Raw genomic sequence first — 21,269 nt, 5'->3', positions numbered from 1 at the left:
CTCCCAGACCACAGAAAGTATGACAAAGACCTGCTGAAATCTGGCTATTGAACATAAATATCTATTCATTCCCATTTAACAAAGGCAAACAAAAAGAAACCATTGTTTATAGACAAAAGAGAGATCATTACAATTTTCTCTAAAATAAATCAGTGCTAACCACCACACAACAAGGGATACGTCGTCACCACCACCGTATTAGAAGATGAACCGTTTGTTTCTAAAACAAAGCCTCATGGATCTGTTTAGGGGAACATTCAAGCTCACAGTTTTCAAAACGACGAGGCAATGCCCCAAACCCTGAGCTGTGGGTTGTATAGGAAAGTTCTGGAACCAAACCAAGAGAGTGTGAATGCTGGTTCTGCCACTCCCTTAGCTGTGTGACCCTGGGCAAACTACTAGGCCTCCTTGAGCCTCAGGTGTCCCATCCATAAACATACGCTAACTCAGCCTGCCCAGCCACAGGACTGCTGGAGAGTAGAGAGCATGCTGACCTAGCACAGTACCTAGTACAAACTCGCTCGGATAGGACCACTGAGACCTGCCTGCTTGAGGGACACCCTGCAGAGGAACAGTCGTGGCCTAGGAATGTGGGAAGAGTCATCTTCATGGCTGGGAGGTGCCCGGCCCAAATTGGGGAGAAGAGGAGAAGGAAGGGGAGAGGGAGGGAGGGGAGTAGGGGGAAAGGAGGAAGAGGGGAGGGGAGCTGGACCAGCTTCAACAGACTCCATGGGACAAGAATGCAAGCCTCCGTGTTCTATAAAACAGCCTTAACTTGTATTTTAACAAACTTCACTCTTTGCCTTATGACCTATTAATTTAAAAACTGCTTTATAATAAACTTGGTTCCTTTGACTTTCTTTTTGGGTTCTTATTTTAAGGTAAATTTCTGCCCTGAGTCCTGGCAGGTCCTCACCATCTCTAGGTTTACAGAAAAATGACAACAGCTTTGCATTCTCTACTGTTGGAGCGGGGAGAACAGTGTGGTCTCTTAGTTAAGAGTTACAAGAACACAAAACACTGCAGAAGTCTGTAGGGGTGTCAGATACAGGACCATGGCCCCCATGGGTCCCCCATGGATCCTGGCCTCAAACCCCATCAGCACCTCCATGCCCTGTGCAAAACGGAGTCTGGGTCAGAAATCCCAGCTCATAAACCTGAGGATCCATGTTGTCCAAGGTTTATTACCTCTAGTTGATAACTTACTACTGACCGGGATTAGTACAATCATATGCAAAGTTTACTGTCTCTTTACATCTCTACATTTTATTAACAGGTAGTTAACTTCTGTCAGTCTGATAATCTACCAGATTGTCCTTTCTGCAACCAAAAACCCATGTAAATGTACATGTTACAACGTTTGAATTTTTGCCGTGAAGATTTTTTTTTTGAAAGCTAAGCAACTGTTGTATTTTTTCCCTTAAATCAAAGCCAGTATTTCTCTTGCACGAATTTGTCATTTGTTGTTCCCTCACCAAGAAACATGAAATTGACAGGGTTGCTATTTCAGAGCACACAAAACTGGTTCGGCCATCCACGTAACCCTTTTTGCTGGGCATAATAAGATTAATCATCTTTCCTCCAGAAAGGTAGCTAGCGAAGATTCCCGGGCCAAAGAGGGCCCTTCGTTTCCAAGGGCGGCACCTAATTTATTCAGCCTCGAGGAGAAAGACGTGGGGCTGACAGTGTGGAACGGATTTTTTGGCAGAGTGAATTAGAGATCCTTTGGCTGAAGGGCCCTCTGCCCGCGCTCCCCTTGCTAGCAATGGATCTGGGGAGAGAATCATTACACTTAGAAAAGCTTCATCCCTTCACTTGCTTTTAAAACCATGTGAGAATGTTTAGCTAAAGAAAAGCAAATTGTGACAAAGCAGTTGTAACTGAGATGCTAGCGGCTGGGAACTCCAAAATATTTGGAGCCTCCATTCAAAGGGTTATATTATTTCCTTGACCCCTGAAACTTTCAGCAACCCTGCCGAGAAGCCTGTGTTCCCCCCTCCCACCCACCTACTTCCAAAGGGCCCTAAATCTAACACTCTGAGTCGTGTTGGTATGGAGGAAACCTCCGAGGCAGACAAATCGGTAGAACCCATTGTCTGGGGCGGGAAGAGGGCCGTGCACCCTGGGAGTGCATAATCAACCAGAAAGGGTCACCGAGAGGCTCCTGGCAGGGGACAGACTCCCAGGAACACCTGAATGCCGCCCTGCGAGGGTGCAGATGCCAATTCCCCAGCCTCCCAGTTACCATTTCTAGCCACAGTAGGTCAAAAAAGGAAACGTCGTGTGAATGTTGCCTAAAATCTAAATTTTTAGAGTTAGTGAAACAATATTCATTTGATTGACCTGCCAGTCTATCCCCAGACGATCTGGGGTCCTGAAGACACAGCCTAGTAAGTGCCCGCAGGCACAGGTGACTAAGACATATCTGCCTGCTGGGGTGGGAAAGCGCCCCCCACCCCCCGGTGCGGGCAGGGCGAGTGCTGGCGTGCCTAAGGCACAACCACGCAGACTAATTCACAGGCAGGGAGCAGGGAGCCCACTTTGCAGCACAGAAAACCGAGGCACACCGAAGTTCATGGCTTTGTCCCAGGAATCTGAAAAGAGCCCCCACTCCATTAGGAGTGGGCTTTGAAAAGATGAATCTCAAAAGATAGAAATGGGTCCAAGTCAACAAATCGTTAGGAAGGCCGCTGCACGCAGCAGATCGGGGAGAGCACCGGGGTGGGGTCGCCGGCTGGAGAGCTGGGTGTCCCCGACCACGCAGCACCACCCCCCCACTGCTCTGCTTCTGGAAGAGGCCAGCCCCAGTCCCACCGGGAACAGTGTGAGGAACCCCAACGGCCTGCCAGCTGGAGACAGCAAGCAGATGCCAAGCGTCACTGTTGCTTTTCGAGAGGCAAACGCCAGGCCTTGTTAATAGGAGACACACAAATTCGTGGGGACAGAAGCAAGGGAGGGTGGGTGGGAGAGAGGAAGACAGCACAGTCCGGGCACTCTCCCTGAGCTTTGCTTTCTTGGGACAAAATTCCCCACAAAATCAGGCACAGCTGGCCGCCTGGCTCTGTGGGCACCTGGCTGGCTCTAGGGCAGGTGGCTGCCCCATCTCGGCTTTGCGGTTCCCTCTGGGGACACCCTGCACTTGTGAGCCAGGCTTTCCCCTGAATGTGGGCCAAGCATCAGGCCAGCGTGCAGAGTCTCACCAGGAAGCGCCCTGGCCACGGGGCCAGCTTGGCTGTCGGGTCCCAGGGGCGCACAACCCCTACCCTCTAAAGCCCCAGTGCCTGATATGCTTCTGAATTCAGATTCTGACCTCCAAATGGAAGCCCGGAACACACATCTATTACCCAATAGCCCCAGAAGCCCCTGGGATAGCATCCATAAAAACATACTCAAAAATACAGGAAAGCAGAACTCGTATCTAAAAAGAAAGAAATATAAACCATTAAAACCACATGCTTCAATTCAGATGAGCTGTTTTTTTCCTCACCAAGTGATTTCAGAGCAGGCCAAGACTAACAAACGAGTTACCAAAAAACATTTGGTGCTCAGAGCCTTCTGGACTTTGAAATCACAGATAAGGGAGATGGGCTGACTTAGTAGCTCCTTCTTCCTTGGGGCTGCTGGATCTCGGGGCATCCGAGATCCAGCCTGTGCTAGGGGTGGGTCTAGCAAACAGGCAAAGCCCCAGCCTGGGCTCCAAGGCACCTGTCCGAGCGTCGGACACACTTCTGGCCACACGTCGGCCGGGCTGAAAAACCACACGCAGAAGGAGGTGCCACTGTGACTCCAACAGTTTCTCCAGCCTTTAAGAACCATTAGATGGTGATTTCAGAGAGAACAGGAGTTTAAAAAAACAAAACCAAACAAAACCAAACCAAGGCACTCTACCCAGAATGTGGTCCTGAAGTATAAGGTCCACGTTCAGTAAATATGGTATTTAAGAAGACAAGGAAATTCACACTTTTAAGAAAATGCTATGGAATCCTGTAATCTTAGGATGACTTACGTGTTAGGCATCCAGGTTTCTAAATGTCAGCTTTTCCTAAAGCAGAGTGCATTAATAATTTTCAAGATCCAGCAAATAACAACAAAACTTGCAGACTAAGAGAGGCAATTATCCAGGCCTTATTTTCTTTCTAAACAGAGTGCTCTGCTAAAGGTAGATTACCAGATGGAAGTAATTGCTCAGGCGAGGACGGGGGTAGGGAAGGCACGGCTCCAAGGGACCTGGATGGAGACCTGCCCGTGAGGCCTGTCCCTGCCCCGAGTGGCTGTGGCGAGCAGGTAGCATCCATCCGTCTCCCGGACCCTCTGTCAAATGCGTGTCATGCCAAGAACTTTACTCACCTCAGAGCCTGCTTGTGAGAATTAAGTGAGAAACAGATCTGAAGGAGCTTCTGGAACTCTAAAACACTAGAGGGGAGATTGTTTTCCTTTGGGGTTGTATTTTCAGGTCACTAAAGGGGATGAAAATAGCATCAAAATTACCCTTGAAAACTCCCTTAGTCCACAGTGCCTGGTGTACGGGCTTCTGTGCACAACTACCCCAGCTCCATAAATCCTTCCAATGCTGGAACAGATGACAGTTGGACCATGTTTAGAGGCCGTGATGAATAGAAATCGGGTAAATAAAACAAAATAAAATTGTACATATGGTTTTGTTTGGGTTTTTTTTTTTTTGAAGATTTTATTTATTTGGGGTGCCTGGGTGGGTCAGTGTGTTGGGCCTCTGCCTTTGGCTCGGGTCATGATCTCGGGGTGAAATCAGATAAAATCTTAAAAAAAAAAGATTTTATTTATTTGACACAGAGAGAGATCACAAGTAGGCAGAGAGGCAGGCAGAGAGAAAGGAGGAAGCAGGCTCCCTGCTGAGCAGAGAGCCCGATGTGGGGCTTGATCCCAGGACCCTGAGATCATGACCTGAGCTGAAGGCAGAGGCTCAACCCACTGAGCCACCCAGGCGTCCCTGTACGTATGGTTTAATTCACAGATCTAGTTTTCCACCAACTACGGGCACACACACGTGCCGTCCATGAGTCCAGGATTCTGTGCGCTGACCCCACCCCATGCTCGTTAAGGGGCTTTGGTACGTGCACGGAGCTATCGCACTCCTGTAAACAAGGAAGAAGCGGTTTGGGTAACACTGTAAAGCTCTTCAGGATTGGGAAGTTCTCCCTTGGCCTTTCGTGGTGATTTAAAGGTAGCGTGCATGGCCCTTTCTAAAATTTTACCATCGACTTTTCATTCAACAAGCACTCATCGAACATACTCGGCGTGCAAAGCACCTTGGAGAGCAGCGGAAGGGAGCGAAGCCGAAGGACAGCATAGGGTCCCTGCCCTCACGGAACTCGCAGGCTGCTGGTGGGAACCAAGGCTGTGCAGCCAACCCCAGCCACGTGCACGCTGGCGGGAACCACGCGCCAGCCACACACGTATGTGCCACAGTCTGGAGGTGCAGAGGAGAGCAGAAGTAGCTCCGGGTAGACGCGGAGTTCGCTAGGAGACGGTCTCAGCGGGGCCCGGGGGGAGCTGCACCTCAGCGTGGGAACAGGACGGGATAAGGTCGAGAAGGCATGACCATCGAGCCATGGCAGCTCTCGGCGCACTGGAGGAATGACGCACATTGTCGGCAGAGGGATGGGCTAAGACCCCAAATCCAACATCGATGGGATGCCTCCGTGGCATCAGGAACCAGGCTAGATCAACGCTGCTGCGACCGTCAAGACAGCAGGAGGGCAATGCTCACTGCCGGACACGGACCTCTCCGCCGTGGACCACACTGCTGGGCCTCTCGCGTGGGCCCTCCATGTCCTCCCACCACTCTTCTGCCCTGTCCTCCGTGCTGGGAGGCTGCTGGGGATGGGGGTGGTGGAACAGGCTCCTTTGAGTCTGCCCAGTGGGGCACGGAGCTGCGACGGGAGGGTGTGAGGAGCATGGGGTCAGGGTGTCAACTCCCCCGGCTCCTTCATAGTGGACAGAATCAAGATTCCAGCGCAGACTGTCCTTCTCCAAAACCCATGCTCTGACCCCTGGAAAAAGTACTTCGTTTATAGACCACCGAGGGTCTTGGAAGAGATGCACATAATCTTTTGTGCTCATTCTCAGGAGCTAATGATTCATTTTGCACACAGGCAGCCTTGGCTTGTTTTTTGTTTTTTTTTTTTTTTAAACGGTCCTGCAAATGAGATGCTCCAATCAGACAGTCATGTCAGTGGATTGTGCCAAATGTGTAACAGTGATCTCTAAAAAAGAAAGAAACTCAGGAGATATTCCAAGACTCTCGCCCAGATCCCTCCTAGATCATGGGTCTCACATCTGCTGTTTCCTTTCTTAGGTTCTTAGCTAATTGCGAGAGAATGCACGCTATTGGTGATCAGAAGGCATATGTCACGGAATTTCTTTAGCAGACATATGCCCCTCATCATTTTTTCTAAACTGCTCTAACAGTTTTTCCCCACCTCCTCCATTCCTAAGAGAACTTAGACACTTGTGACCCTGCTTTGCTTGTCAGGGGGGCCCCTGTTGCTGTTCCATGGGTGTTAAGCACAGTTCTGAGCCTGAGCCCTGCTTCTAGAACTCTGCACCGCCCTCCCAGAGCCAGGCCTCATACTGACGCTAGCTTGGGGGAAAGAACACACTTTTTATTACAGGGATCCCAGAGGTAAGCAGCTTAGACTTTAAACAGGCTGAGCAGAGCTGCTGGATGGCATGTGGGTGTGATCAGGTGACACCCAGCAGACGCTCTGACAGCCTTGAACTTTGAGGTAATTATCCCACTCTTTATGCCCGACTGTGCACCCTTAGTTAGACGGGGTTCAGTTTGGAGATTCTAGAACTTCCTGAAACAATAGTTTTTAAAAAAGGGTTCAGCAAGTGAAATAAGTCGGACTCCCGGCAGGTGAATGGGGGGTGCCAGGGTCTGGGGGCAGGGCGGGGGGGGTCTGGGTTTAAGGGAGTTTCAGTTCTGCATGATGACAGGTGTTCTGGGATGGACAGTGGTGACGTGACTGTGCTTAGTGCCACCCGACGGCAAGCATCACACGGTTAAAAGGGTGTGGTTTAGGCGACGTGCATTTTACCCCAGTTAAAGATTTGTTATAAGGGTTCGGGGGAAAGTGAGGGAGTAATGACAGTACGAGGGGTGCTAGAGAGGAATGAAAAGTACCAGAGCTGCTCACAGGGAGACTGACCAGCATCACGGAGGCTGGTGACAGCCGTCACAGGGGCCGTTCAGAGAGAACGACGTAGCTTCCTCGGCAGGCAGTCACCAGACTAAAACGGCTCGGCCTTTGGGTCACTGTGCTGGGCACAGAAGGGCCCGCGGTGTGGCCGTCTGGAGGCCGCTGGTCCGGAGGGACAGCAAGGTTTGTAGTGAGACTCGGACAGGAGGCTGGGGCCACTGGGTGAACTGGCTTCAAGCCGCTGAGTTCCGGAGGTTTCCAGGGCATGGAGCTGGGTTCTAACGGCCGAGGAGCGGGCAGGTGACAAAGGACAGGGAAGGCAGGGCCCCGACATGTGAGGATGCCCGTCAGGCAGGTGGCACCTTCCGACACAGCTAGAAGAAGTCGGGGTGGCAGAATCCAAGGCTGCCTGCGGGGAGAGGAGGCCCCGGGCCAGGGAGGCAGCAGGGAGGCAGTTCCAGACCCAGCCCCTGTCCTCCTGGCTATGGGGAACTTCCGTGGGACTCTGAACAACTCAGAGATAAACGAGATTTCCGCCTCAGAAAGTGCTGAAGTGGGACGATGGGAAGGGAAACGGGGTGAAGACAAGGAAACACATCCTGAGACCCCACAGTGAACCAGAGAAAGGCACACAGGTCTGAGCCAGTATTCGGCATGTGCCCCCCTCCCCCTGGAGAAGCAAGGCCCAGACCGAACGCATCCCCTAAGCCCCCTCCCTGTCCATGATCGTCCCCACCCCGACCCATCACTTGCTCGCCGAGCATAACCGAGCACTCAGCAGGCTGTGGACAGCAGAGCTCAGCTCCTGGGTTCAATCCCAGCTCTGCCAAGCACTGGCCAGGGGACCTCGAGCAAGTCACCCAAAGTCTGGGGCCTCTGCTGCCTCATCAGTCAGACCAGAGATGGTAACAGGCATCACCTCTAAGGGGTGCGATGAGGATGAAGGAGGGGGTACCCAAAAAGCACCTGCCACTCCTTGCGGAGAGCACCGCCCCTCCCCAGCCCTCTGCAGCCCCGCAGGACAGCAGGCCCCAGCCCCACCTCCGAGAGCACAGGCTCTAGTCTGGACACGACGACTGTGGCGACTGCGGCAGGAGTGCTAGCTGTCCGTCCAAGATGTGGTATGAACACATATTCTTATATAATTAAATTATATCCACTCAGTACCAGGCCATTTTTAGGGAAGGCGAAGAGAGCGTGCACGGAGCCAGATCTGCCTCCGAGAGCACTGGATGTGGGCAGTCCTGCTTAATTACTTTCTAAAGGACTAATTTGGCGGAGCCAGGCTAGCAGGTCATTATCTTCATTAGGTCCCCCATCCGGTGCCCGAGGAGCGGCTCCCGCGGGACGGCATCACGAGGGGCTTCCTAACGGAGTGGCATCACTCAGCCCCGGGCCCAGGGATTCTCAGCGGTTTGCGGTGCAGTAATTGGGGCTAAAGCGTGTCCCTGTCCCGCTGCTGTAGCGCAAGCGAGTCCTAAGTCCAGCCAACCGTTTCCCGACGGGAGCATATTTTTCTAAGAATGGTAAAAATTCTTGTTACACAAAACAACTTTTTCGGGGGGCTGTTTCACTGCCAGATCTCTTCTGATGTTAAAAACGCTGGTTTGGCCAAGAACTACTTCACGGTGTCAATTACTTTGGCTGGAAATACTGTGTTTTAAGCCCGTTGAACCGCCAAGTGCTTTTCGCAGACGTTCCTCCTGCGGCTTCGGGAGCTGGCGTCCAGCTCCCGGCATTCTGGGCTGTCTGCGCCAACCAGGCCAGGCTTGTCCCCGTCATATGTCACCTGCTGCCGGCCTTTCGCGATGAGGTCCCCTGGCCCGCAGTGCCTTCCCTTCTGAATGCCCAAGTCCACTGGTTCTTTGATGTGGGGAACAGCTGAATGTCACACGATGTATGCACGTATGCACACCCACGGGACACATGGGCCCACCTGCCTACCCGGTAGCTCTACGTATAAATACACGTGCTTCGCAGGCATATGGAGAAGTGGCGTGAGTGCGTTCTCCAACCACAATTTAGCGTGCACCTGCTACCCGGGAGCCGTTTTGCTGGTGTGTGGGTTGGGGAGGGGGGCTCCGGGACAAGGACGGCAGTCCCCGATCCCACTCAACCGGTGTTCAGCAGGAGACCCACTCGGTCCCAGGTGTTGCTGAAGCATGGACACCAAGAGCATTTGCCAGGAGACTCTGCCCAGAAGGTGGTGACAGCCTAATGAGGGACGTGAGACTAAGCCACAGTGACAGGCCTCTGGGATAATCACGGTAACGGAGATTTATGCCAGATAACCACATGGCCACGAGGGGAAGACCTCACTCTGCTCAGGCAGGTGGAAGCCAGGAGGAGCGGGGAGCTGGCTAAGCCGGCAGCCCCCCTGAAGATGCCCTGGGAGGGAGGGGGTGCTCTGAAGACTTTCAGTCGGGAGCCTGCTACGATCAGATCTGTCTTCCAGAAAGAGCATTCCAGAAACGTCACCGCTCTCCTTCGGTGAGCTCATCTGTGCCACGGATTCGGCTACTACCTACAGATGGCTCTCGAATTTTTTACGCCTGCTCCAGACTTCTCCCTGGCTCTAGACCCCACAGCCCATTCGGCCCTTCAGCTGGCATGTTCCACAGGCCCTCACACCCGCAAGCCACAGCGGAACCGTCATCTGCCTGCCCATCTTTCTAGCTCCTTTATCTCGGCAAGTGGCCCTCACTCAGGTGAGCCAGAAGCCTGGCTCTCCCTCCTCTCCCTGCCCTGGATGACAACAGTCCTGGTGAGGTAGGCCCTCGGCACCCCTCAAGTGGAAAACCCCACCACTGTCCCCTGGCTTCACTCCACGGACTCCCGCCTCCACCCTCCCCTCCCCTGCTAGCCTACCCTCCATGCTGCAAGGGGGACCTCTCTTTCAAAAATCCCTGAGGATCTGGCCACCTCACTCCCTTGCCTCAAAATCCTCTGCCACATTCTCTCTGCTCCTCAGAATAAGACCAAATGTCTTAATGTGGCCGAGAAACCCCAAGTGTGGCCCAGAAGCCCCACAGGATCCTCCCAGCTTCATTTCAATCCACTCCTTCCTCTTTTCCGCTATGAGACCTTTCCGTTTCCAAAAGGTGCTCCCACTGTCCACTTCTCATCGCTTTCCCTGGTCTGGACGGCTCTTTTCCCCCCACCCCCACCCTCTCCCCACCCCCTTGCAGGGTTTGACTTCCACTGTCCCTGGAAAGAAACCCCAATGCACATCCCTTGAGTCCTGTCCCCGGCAACACTCTACACGGTTCCTGATACTTAGGACCGTCCATCCCTGGGCTTGTCAAGTCACTCATCAGAAGAAAGCAAGGAATGTCTAGATCCCAATGAGCAGTGCAGGGTTCCAGAAGGCAAGGGCCACACTGACCATGTGCATCCTCAGGAACCCCCCTCCATCACTGAAATAATGAGCACCGTGGATATTCTACTTGTTTAATAAAAAAGGAACACGTTGAAGGGGGCTGAGACTGGAAGCAGAAAGGCTAGTTTGGGACCATTTTCAAAAACACAGACGAAAACCCAGCTGAGAAGTGATGAGCCTCTGAACTGAGCAGACGGGTTGGGTTGTCGGACGCTCGGGGAGCAGAACCCACAGGGCCCACTGAGACGGGAGGATGCAGCACAGAAAAGTCCAGGACGATTCTCAGGGAAATCTAGGGTAGTTTATTAAGCCCAGAGAGTTCAGATCTTTTCCAGAAAGCTGGCAGAATAAATACTGCATTTTAAGACACAACTAAGTGTTCGGCAAACATGTGGTTTTCCACACCAAGAGCATTTTCCAATAAAGATACAGCTGTAGAGGAAACAAAATTGGAAGTGTACCTACCTAACTCTTCATTTAAAAAATGGGACTTTAAAGAAAGATAAACTCTTTTAAACAGCTATTTCTTTACAGTAAGCCAAAGAGGATGGCACCTGTTGCCACTCATACCCCAGGACACTCCCAGGCCAGGACAGCACTCAAACAAATACGTTGCTTCCAACCGAACAGTAAATGCAGGTGTCAAACATCTAGTGAGAAATTCACCAAGCTTCTGGGGGCAGGGAGCTGTATTGATTCATAGTTACACAGCATTTAGAGTTTACAAGTAGTTTTTTTGATTACTAATGTTTCTGCTGGCATTTTTAAAAAGATCTTATTGATTTGACACAGAGAAAGAGAGAGCACACAAGCAGACAGAGAAACAGGCAGAGGGAGAGGGAGAACCCCCGCTGAGCAGGGAATCTGTCTGATGCGGAGCTTGTCCAATGTGGGGCTCGATCCCAGACTCCCTGGGATCGTGACCTGAGCCGAAGGCAGACACTTAACCCACTGAGCCACCCAGGCGCCTCTCTGCTGGCATTTAAAACATTTTGCTACTATTAGAAACCCTCTAATAATAAGCTAGGATTTTAAAGATGAATAAAAATATTTTTCCTGAAAGATTTTTAGTAGCACAAAATATCATTTATTTCAAGTCCCTGCTAATAAAAACAATGCTTTAATGTAGAATTTTCAATGCCACCGTGATGAAGTTTTTCACGCTACTGGTTTTATGGCCTGAACAGACTGTAACACTAGAAAGCAAGATGTTCTTTCTCTTTCCTTATCTACCGTCCACTCAACCAAAGTGTTTATTTCTTAAGAGAATATATGAAAAGGCTTACGCTATCTCAAAAATTAACAATAGCCACCTAATGGTTATTTTTTAAACACGGTTTTGTGAATTTTCCACCAAAATGCCCGGTTTTGTTTATAATGCCATAAATGCTTGTGGTTTGGCTATAAAATAAATTCCTTGCCGGGCAGAGTACCACATGTACCAAGAAGAAATTCTTACTGAGCACAGGGACCTGCTTTGCACTTTCCATGAAAGCATTTTCTTTGGATTTTGCTATCACAGAAAGCCCACGTCAGTGCCCGGTCACCACAGAGGAGTGCAGAAGAGATCTGAAAATACTTCCTAGTTTTGAGTTCAGATGATTTCCTCACAGGAGCTCCTTGATCCTGCTGTATACCCAACCATGTGCCCACGTGAAAAGCCCAACCTAATCCTAGTTAGGAGGAAGTTATGTGTGACAGATGTCAAAAGTTGTTCAAGATTTTAAATTATTCTGAATTTTCAAAATATAAATCCCTAGAAATTAAAAAGATTTTCCATTTCAAAACTAGAAAAAATAAATAGCAGTAGCTCAAAAGATGATGATAGCGATCTCAAGACATGACTGGGAATAGCAGGTACCATAGACTTGACCTGCTATGGTTATTAAAAAGTACCACCTGCAGGAGAAGAAGAACAGGGAACGAATGGGTCGTTAAACTCTGTGTAGGCTTCAGAAGGAATTTGATAGTCTCTCAAGACACCTTCCAAAGGAAGATGGAGAAAAGGCTGCTATCCAGAATCATAACCCTTTAAGACGGTGACCAATTTCCACATTATGATAGTGCAGAAGTATTTTATATGAGCACTAGGATTATTTATAGCATCACAACCCAGATTACATTGTATTGTAAACTGACAGGGCTCTGTCTTCTGGAAGAAACTCCCCCTCCAAAAAGAAAGTTAAAAGTAAGAAAATTAAGGACTTATCCATCATATATATAAAAAAGATAAGAGTTTTAAGTGAAAATCAGTAAGAGGTAACAATGTGAAATGACAAGCAAAAAGGCTAATATCATCTTAGGCTGCATTATAGGAAGTATAAACTTTAAAATAAGGGAGGTAAAATATCCTGCTCTATTCTGCTCTGTTTAAAAACTGTGTCTGGAATACCACATTCAGTTGTGTCCAATTTTAAAAGGTCCACGGACAAAAAGAAACACATGTGGATCAGGCAATCCAAAATGATAAAGAGCCTAAAATTGTATCTTATAAGGAATTACTTTTTTCCATAGGTAATGTTTAGTTAGGAGAAGACTTCAGAAAGAGCTATCATAATTGTTTTCAAACATGTAACAACCTGGTGTATGGAAAAGAGATTAAACCTATTCTCTGGACCCAAGAGGCAGAACTTGGGCCAAATTTTGAGTGCACACAGGAACCAACCATCTGAACTATGAATAGAAGGGATGGCCTGCATGGAGAGATAGTGAGTTTCCAGTCCCTTGGAACTGCTCAAGCAGAGGCTGAATAAAATTTGGAGCATTCTCACATACACCAGAGATTTCAGGCCCTGGAGGGATGGGTGGCCTGGATCAGAGGGCCAGCCTGCTGTCCTCTCCCTACTTCAACTAAAGCAGTTCCATGTTCATCTGCTTGACATTTGAGTTCCTGGGTAAGTGGTACTTTGAAGAAACAGCTCAAAGTCTGAAGAAAGGAAACCACAAGATGAAATGCCTGTTAGGTCCCCTCAAACACTTCTAACCTACTGCATCTGAGCAATGATGAGTGCAGACTCCTTCTGGTGAGCTCCAATTGAAGAAAAGTATCCAAAGTGACTCACATAAGTGAAATGGCAACATTTTATACTTTGCTCCCACTTCTTTCCTTCTTTGATCCAGTTCAACTCCTTGTTGTTTAATCCAAGGGTGTAATGTAAAAAGAGGTTGATATTTAGATTTCAAAAAGTTCAGATTGGTTCCCCCAAAACAGTAAAAGCCAGAGTTACCCCGTGACCCAGCAATTCTGCTCCTAGGTATCTACCCAAGAAAGATGAAAACATATGTCTACACAAAAAAGCTTGTATGTGAATGTTCATAGGATCATTATTCAGAATAGTTTAAAAAAAGTGGAAACAATCCAAATGCTCATGGACAGGAGAATGGATACATGAAATGTGGTATATCCACGAAACAGAATATTATTTGGCCATAAAAAGGAACAAAGTACTGACACGTGCTACAAATTTGGGCAAACCTTAAAACATGATGCTTAGTGAAAGTAGCCCAGTGCAAAGGTCAACTATTAACATGATTCCATTTAGGTGAAAACATCCAGAACCGACAGAGGCAGGAAGCAGATTAGCAGTCATCAGGGTCTAGAGTGATGCAGAAGTGGCAGGGACTGCTGCCCAGGCTTCTTTTTGGGGTGGTGAAAATGTTCTAAAATTAGGTACCAGTGATGCTGACACAGTTCTGCCGGTACACTGAAAACCACTTAATGGTACACTTTAAAAGGGTGAATTTTTATGGGATGTCAATATCATCTCAACCAAGGTGTTATGGAAACAAACAGAAAGACTCAGACTGGCGTCCAAGCCTCACTGGTCGTGCAGCCTTCTAGTCACCAAATGTCTCTTTCTGTTTTTTAAGGTTTATTAATTTATCTTAGGGGGGCAGGGCAGAGGGAGAGGGAGGACAGAAGCAGACTTCCTGCTGAGTGCAGAGCCTGCCCTCTCCACGTCACAACCCTGAAATCACGACCCGAGCCAAAATCAAGAGTCGGACCCTTAACCCGCGGGGCCTCCCAGGTACCGCATCCCCAAATCTCTTTGAGCCTCAGTTTTCTCATACATACTATGATTTACCGCACAGGGACGCTTTGAAGATATATGGAGTAAAGAATGGTAAGTATTTCCCAAATCATGAATTGGCTTATAAATGATAACTTTCCTTCACTTTTCAACAACGGTGGTTTTTCTTGGAGCAATAAAAGAAGTTTGTGGTTTCTCGCTCTTTGACCAGAGTTCTGAATACTTTGGAGAAAAAACTGCTGCGTGAGTTTTTTCCTGAAACGAGGGCGCCAGTATCTGAAAGATGAGAGTGACCAGTCTTTGGAGGAAGACTAGACACCCCCTGACTTTACACTGAGGATCTGCTCCAAATTAGATAGGAGACAGAGCAAGGGAAAAAAGGATGAGAGGAAGACAAGAAGTGCATTCATTTGAGCAAAGTTTTTCTTCTCTTTCGGATATTCGCTTCCATCTTTATCTCCCCAGGAGGACGCTGGGACAGTCATCCAGCTAATAAGCCTGGGTTGTATTTGCTGGAGCTGATCTAGAACTATGGCTTCTTAGCGGCTGTCATTATCGGAAGCAGGAGGCTTCATCAACATATGAAAATGGAGGAGTTCACATATTACGCTGTTGTCGTCTGGGCCATTGTCATGTAAATCTCTAATTTAAAAAGAAAAAATTTTTTTCTCAGTGCAGCTAATGAAATACCCACATGTTTAATTTCATTCTTGGTGAACTGGTGTTTCCTTGATCCGCTGCCTTAATGGAATCATCATAGTAATTAGCTAAATTGTACTCATTTATACTTTTCCTTAATGGAAGCCTCTTGAAATGAATAATTTCACATGAAAACATCTGTTGCTTGCGACATCATTAGTTAACGCCCATTCTGTCCCATAAACTACTCTTGCTGTAAAGTGTATTCATATGGTAACCAAAACATAATAAAAACAGAGCTGAGAACTTTCTGAGAAAAGAAATTCAACAGCTATGATTCATTCAACTGTGTTTGGAAGTGATCTTACGGTTTGAGTCTAGCTATTTTAAAGTGATTTTTCTTAAACTGTTACCCATACAATATAGAAGAGCTGACCGTTACCTTCTTCTAGGCATCATTAGCAGGAAGCTACGTTACCAGTATCTCTAAACTAGCAATTAACAAGAAAAGGCAGAAAACCAAAACATTCATGAACAGATGTGTAGGTCAACTTGAGGAATGAAGTGCTATTTAGGAATGAAATAACCAGGCCCCCTAACAACTGCTCAAATAAAAATACCTAGGCTCATTTCCATAACCTAAATCAAACTGTCAACATATATGCCCACATATTAATTTTTAAAAATCCTTCATGCCTGAAATTCATTTAATATAATTTTTCAGCCACATGCCTTTTACAACTAACATAAGGGGAATTCTCTCATAAACACTTCGGAGGCTGTACTGCCTTTACACCAAAAATAGTAATTCAGATAGGATGGATTGTAGGTCATTTAAGGAAAACATTCAAAATTTAATTGGAACTCTATTCAGCGTACGGGAGAACCAAATGCTCCCATGACTCTACACTGTAAGGGATTCCAGTGGCCCAGGGAGAACCAAATACATTCTGTGTGCCTCAACATCTTCAGACCACCAAAAACACAGGGGCTCTGCTCTGGGAAACTGCTGGTACATCTGGAGAGTCAAAACTTCCTTTAATTCCACTGAAGAGAGCATTACTAAGTTAATGAAGGCCTGCATGTGATTAACATGAAAATTAATCACTGCTGAAACTATCAGAAAAATTCTTCCATGAAAAAGACAACGATCAATTCCACCCGAGGTTAAAACATCATCATGCAGGGAAACATCCACACACTCCGTCATCTTTAGGGCTCCAGCAAATACCTCCTATTTGCAAACAGGTGTCAAAGAGCTGGAAAAGTTCCCCTAAATCACAGATTGCAAAATAAATTGCTCAAGTCGTCAATGCACCTAGAATTCCAAATTATTCCGATCGCACTACAGGAGAATTCTATAAAATACACATTGTTTCTCCTTTAACAAACTTTTGGGACCCTCTGATCAAGCAGTAAATCCAACGTAGGAAAAAAAACAAAACTGGTTAACTTTTGATCATGAATTATCATACATTGTGTTCTCCTAAAATATGCTGCATGATGTGAAAATCGTTTTCCACCCCGCCAGGGAGACTAAAATCTTTCAAGCACGTAGGATTTTACATTTTGTAAAAGATGCCACATTGCCAGTTAAGACTGTTTCCTTCCTGTTAAAAAAAAAAAAAAAAAAAAAAGGCAACAAAATCTAGCATCCCGTCAACAAAACAGTGCGAGCACTTTCCAGCCAGGTTCACTCCGCCCGCGCGCTGCGCTGCACCGGGGCGGTTGCACCAAAGGAGCCCGAACGGCTCGCGAGGGTCCAGTCGCCCCCTACCCGGCGCCGGTCTCCGAGGAGGTCCTGCTTCCCGGGGATTTCTTCCCCGAGCTCCTCCCGCGGAGCCTCGCGGGCGGACCCGAGTCCGGCAGCCGAGAGCAACACGTCCCCGCGCCCGCGGCGGCCCGGCCTCCCCACGCGCCGCCCGGCCCCGTGCGCTGGCTCCGCGGGTCCCCGGCGGGCCGGGGCGCGGACGCGGGGCCGGCAGGCGCGGGGCGCGGGCGGCGGGGGCGAGCCAGGCGCGGCCCGCGGGCCTGCACAATGCGCCCGCGGCGGCGGGAACCGCGCGCCTCCGCCGCAACTTTGCGCGGCCTCCCGCCCCGGCCTCGCCCCGCGGCCCGGCCCGCCGCCCCCCGCCCCGCGCCCCGCGCCCCCGCGGCCGCCGCCCCTCACCGTTGCAGAACTGGAGCAGCGAGGACGTGTCGTACAGGCTGCTGTAGCTCGAGAAGCCGTCCTCCATGCTGAGGCCGCCGGGCCGCGCCCGCTCCCCCGGCCCGGCCGCGCCGCCGCCGCTCACTCCCACACTGAGCGGAGCCGAGCCGCGGCCGGCGCTGGCGCTGGGGCCGGCCCTGCTGTGGCGGCGGCCGCGGCCGGTTACCATGGCAACCCCGGGCCCGCCGCCGCCGCCGCCACAGCCGCGGCCGCCGCGCGGGCCTGACGCCGGCGCTGCCTGCACTGCCCGCCAGGGGGCGGCCTCGGCGGGGCGGGGCCGGGGGCCGGGAGCTGGGGACGCGGCTGGGCCGCCGGGGTCCCGGCGCGCGGGGGGCCTGCGGGGGCGTCGCCGCCGGGCCCAGCCTCTTCGCACCGCCGGGGCGCCCCTGGGAGGGCGGGCCGCGGGGGCCGCGGTGACAAAGGGAGAGGCGGGGCGGGCGCGGAGGGAGCGGGGCGCCGCCCCGGCCGGGGAGCCCTCCCCTGCCGGCGCCGAGGCCCGCGCTCCCCGGAGGCCCCGTCCCCGCGCTCGCCTTCGGCTCCAGGACCAAACATGGGCCGCGATTCGCGCCGGAAGCCGCTCCACTCCCGACCACGTCCCCCGCCGCGGCGCGCCCCTCTCCCCACAGGTCCCCCGCCGCGGCGCGCCCCTCTCCCCACAGGTCCCCCGCCGCGGCGCGCCCGGCCCCGAGGGAGGGGTGGCCCCGGGCGCGGGCTCCGCTCGGCGCTCTGCTCTCGAGCGGGGAGGGCCGAGGCTCAGCCGCCGCGGGCCACAGAGTCTGGGCGGCCTGGGCAGGAGCCACGACATCTGCTCCGCTCCTTCCCCTCTGATCGGCCCCCGCGGCACAGATTTGTCACATTACACACTTGTTAACCGGCTCCGGGAGCCGCGGAGGGCCCGTGCACTGTCTCGGGAAGACAGAGTTCCGACGAAATTCCGGAGCGGGGGAGACCCCGGACCAGCCTTCTGTAACTTTCCCAGCACGCGCGCACACGCACACACGCGCGCACACGCACACACACGCACACACACGCACTGCATTAATGACCGGAGCTCCACCACGCTCCTCCTGAAGTCCGGGTGCTGGGAAGTGGGGAGAAAAACACGTGCGCCAGTGACCCTCGGGCCGGGAGGGTGCAGAAAACACTGCCAGCATTTGTGCTTCTTGCTCCACGACGGTGACAATTCACTTCCGCCTCTTAACCACAGTGATTCGCTTACATGTTCTAATTCACCTACATGCCTGAATGGTTTCAAGTCGTAGGTATTCGCCGGTAGGGCCTGAACACCCCATAGGTGACATAAGTAAAAAGTTACCATCAGGAACGCGAGCGGGCCTCACCGGGCTCAGCCGGGGCTCAGTCACTGCAAGTGGCATGTTTGGCATGTGGGTTAGCCACCACTGGCAGGGCAAGCTGTGGGCGGAAGGGAGGTTGAAGACCTTCTCCCTGACCTGCTCAGGGAGACCAGGCACAGAGGACAAGAGGGATTGTTGACGAGGAAAGTTCGTGTAGGACCATGAAGGGCTGCAGGGGTGGGTTGGAGTGTGGCTCAGAGCTCGAAGGACAGTGGGAAGGCCAGCATTCGTGATCATGGGTCTGCTGACAAGCCAAAGGGCTGCCCTGAGAGGAACGGAAAGCTTGTATTGCAGACAGGTGGGAAATGAGATTGCACTGGTGGGGGCGAGCCAGGTAGGATAGGCCCCGCCCACAGAGGACCTGAAGGCAGCGGGTGGCCGACAGAGGAGGGAGGTGAGGGCAAGCGGCTGCGGGAGCTGCATTAGAGAGGTGAGTCTGTGTGTGTGGACAGGACAGCGGGGGCCAGGGCCGGGAGCTGGGGAGGCCCAGGGCCCGGCGAGGCCTGAGCGCCTCCACAGTCAGAGGGATGTGCCAGAGGGACCTTCCTATAGGACAGACAGCTGGAGAGGCAGGAAAACCGATAGAAGACAGCAAGCTTCCCACTAGAAATGATCCAAGCAATTTGGAGAGTGGAGAGGGCGTCCCAATGAAAGAATGGGATTTGGGTAGAAATTGTTTAAAAACAACAACAACAACAAAAACCTTTCTAAAGGTGAAGATGGTAAGTCAGCCAAAGCTGGCCAGAGCCTTGGGATGGGAAGAGAGAAATTCCGAAGGAGTTGGAAAGAGAGGCAGGAAACTCGCATAGGATATTGTCTCATTAAACTAAGAGCACAGAAAGTAGCAGAGGGGTGGGCATTTTCACAGTACTCTCTGCAGGACAGGTCAAGGAGGACAGGGCTGGGCAAGGGCCCTTCTATCCGGTAGCAGAGAGCTTGCCGGGTGGCCTGGAGCATCTTGGTGAGCCGTGGCGAGGGGAGCCAGGCTGCTGGTCATCAAACGGAGAGCACACGTGGGTGCACATTTGAGAACTTTGGCAGGGAAAGGAAATCCGGGCCAACTCCAGAGGGCTGGGGAGGCAGAAGGGTCACATAAAGCCACCCCTGCCACCGCCCAGCACAGATGAAACCTCCACGTCTCTGAAGCAAGAGGTAGGGGGCACCTGGGTGGCTCAGTCTTTATGCCCTTGACTCAGGTCATGACCCCAGGGTCCAGGGAGGGAGCCCAACATCAGGCTCCCTGCTCAATGGGAAGCCTGCTTCTCCCTCTCCCACTCCCCCTGCTTGTGTTGACTCTCCTGTTGTGTCTCTCTCTATCAAATAAATAAATAAAATATTAAATAATAAAGTCAGGCAGGTGCTATAGAGAAGGGGCTTTCGAAGCACAAGGCTGAACACAGGTGCACTTTGATCTTTGCTCTGGTCTGTCTTCTCGCTTCCCACCCTCCCCGCTTCAAACCCAGTCCTAATATCCCCTCCACTCCACTTTGCAGTTTTGTGCATTAGAATACAGCAGATAATTGACATGAAAGCTGACTGCAGCATTCTTCACATTGGAAAGGAAAGGATAATTATGAATAAATGATTAAAACATGGCTCTTCTTAAGAATGTTAATATTCTTGATTTATCGTGTTCAAGGAATGCTACTGGACGACAGCTAAGACGAGTTAAGAACAAAGAAAATTCAGAAGCAGGGCGGGAGAGAAATTGAGCTGGAGATTTTCGTAGAAGATCTTACTTCCGCTAGAGCAAAATTACAAACAACAGTGAAGAACTCAGTCCACTTGCTTTTCAGATGATAAAGATCATTATTACACTCTTAACCGAAAATACTTAACGACTATATTTTTCCCACAAGGGCAAAAGCTCACTCTAAAAAAAAAAAAAAAGCAAAATTTAGTATAATTACAAGGATATGCATATTAAGTCAATTAGGTATAATCTACACAGCATTGAAAAAGATCCATGGGGAATGTCCAAAAAAAAAAAAAAAATCTCTGAACGCTTAATTAATGATGTGTTATTTTTGTGCCCAAACATTTTAACAGATTGTTATTCCATGTCACTTTGAGATCATTTATGGCCCAAGACCAAGAACTGTTGTCATTGTGATAAGTGACGTACCCTCTCCAGGACAACTTAACCACAGCACTCAGTGGTATTAATAGCAGCATATTGTACAGTACGTGAAAAAAGAGAAAGGAAAATAGGAGCTCTGTAGCCTCTATTCGTGGAGAAGTAATTTTTAAAATTACCCAGAAATGTAGCTTGTGTACCTATTGTTTAATTCAACATTTCTCCAGAAATAGTTGGTACAGTTCCGGGCACCGTGCTTGGGGCTGGGAATACAGCCACAGAACACAGTACTTTCTAGACTGCAGGTGGCCGTGTGTAGTCGATGTAAAGAGTCATATGTGCACTTTTTTTTTTTTAAGATTTTATTTATTTGCCAGAGAGAGAGAGAGAGAGAGCAA

At 50.3% G+C, this 21,269-nt stretch overlaps 1 protein-coding gene across 4 annotated transcripts in view; it reads right to left on the bottom strand.

The window, feature by feature from the left end:
- EML1 (EMAP like 1) overlaps positions 1 to 21,269 on the bottom strand; it is a 176,599-nt gene that overhangs the window by 108,361 nt on the left and 46,969 nt on the right. For 3 of the 4 annotated variants that reach the window (XM_047737140.1, XM_047737141.1, XM_047737142.1), the window contains exon 1: positions 17,401 to 17,623. The exons of the other annotated variant lie outside the window; for it this stretch is intronic. In XM_047737140.1, the coding sequence (XP_047593096.1) occupies positions 17,401 to 17,608 (208 nt within the window). In that variant the 5' untranslated portion in view covers positions 17,609 to 17,623. Of the gene's footprint in view, positions 1 to 17,400; positions 17,624 to 21,269 lie in introns of those variants that run through there. 4 annotated transcript variants of the gene reach the window in all.

This window comes from Lutra lutra, chromosome 7 (genome assembly GCF_902655055.1).
Source record: "Lutra lutra chromosome 7, mLutLut1.2, whole genome shotgun sequence".
Lineage (NCBI taxonomy): Eukaryota > Metazoa > Chordata > Mammalia > Carnivora > Mustelidae > Lutra > Lutra lutra.
Note: the sequence above shows the minus strand (reverse complement) of the source record. Positions and strands in the feature narration are given on the sequence as shown.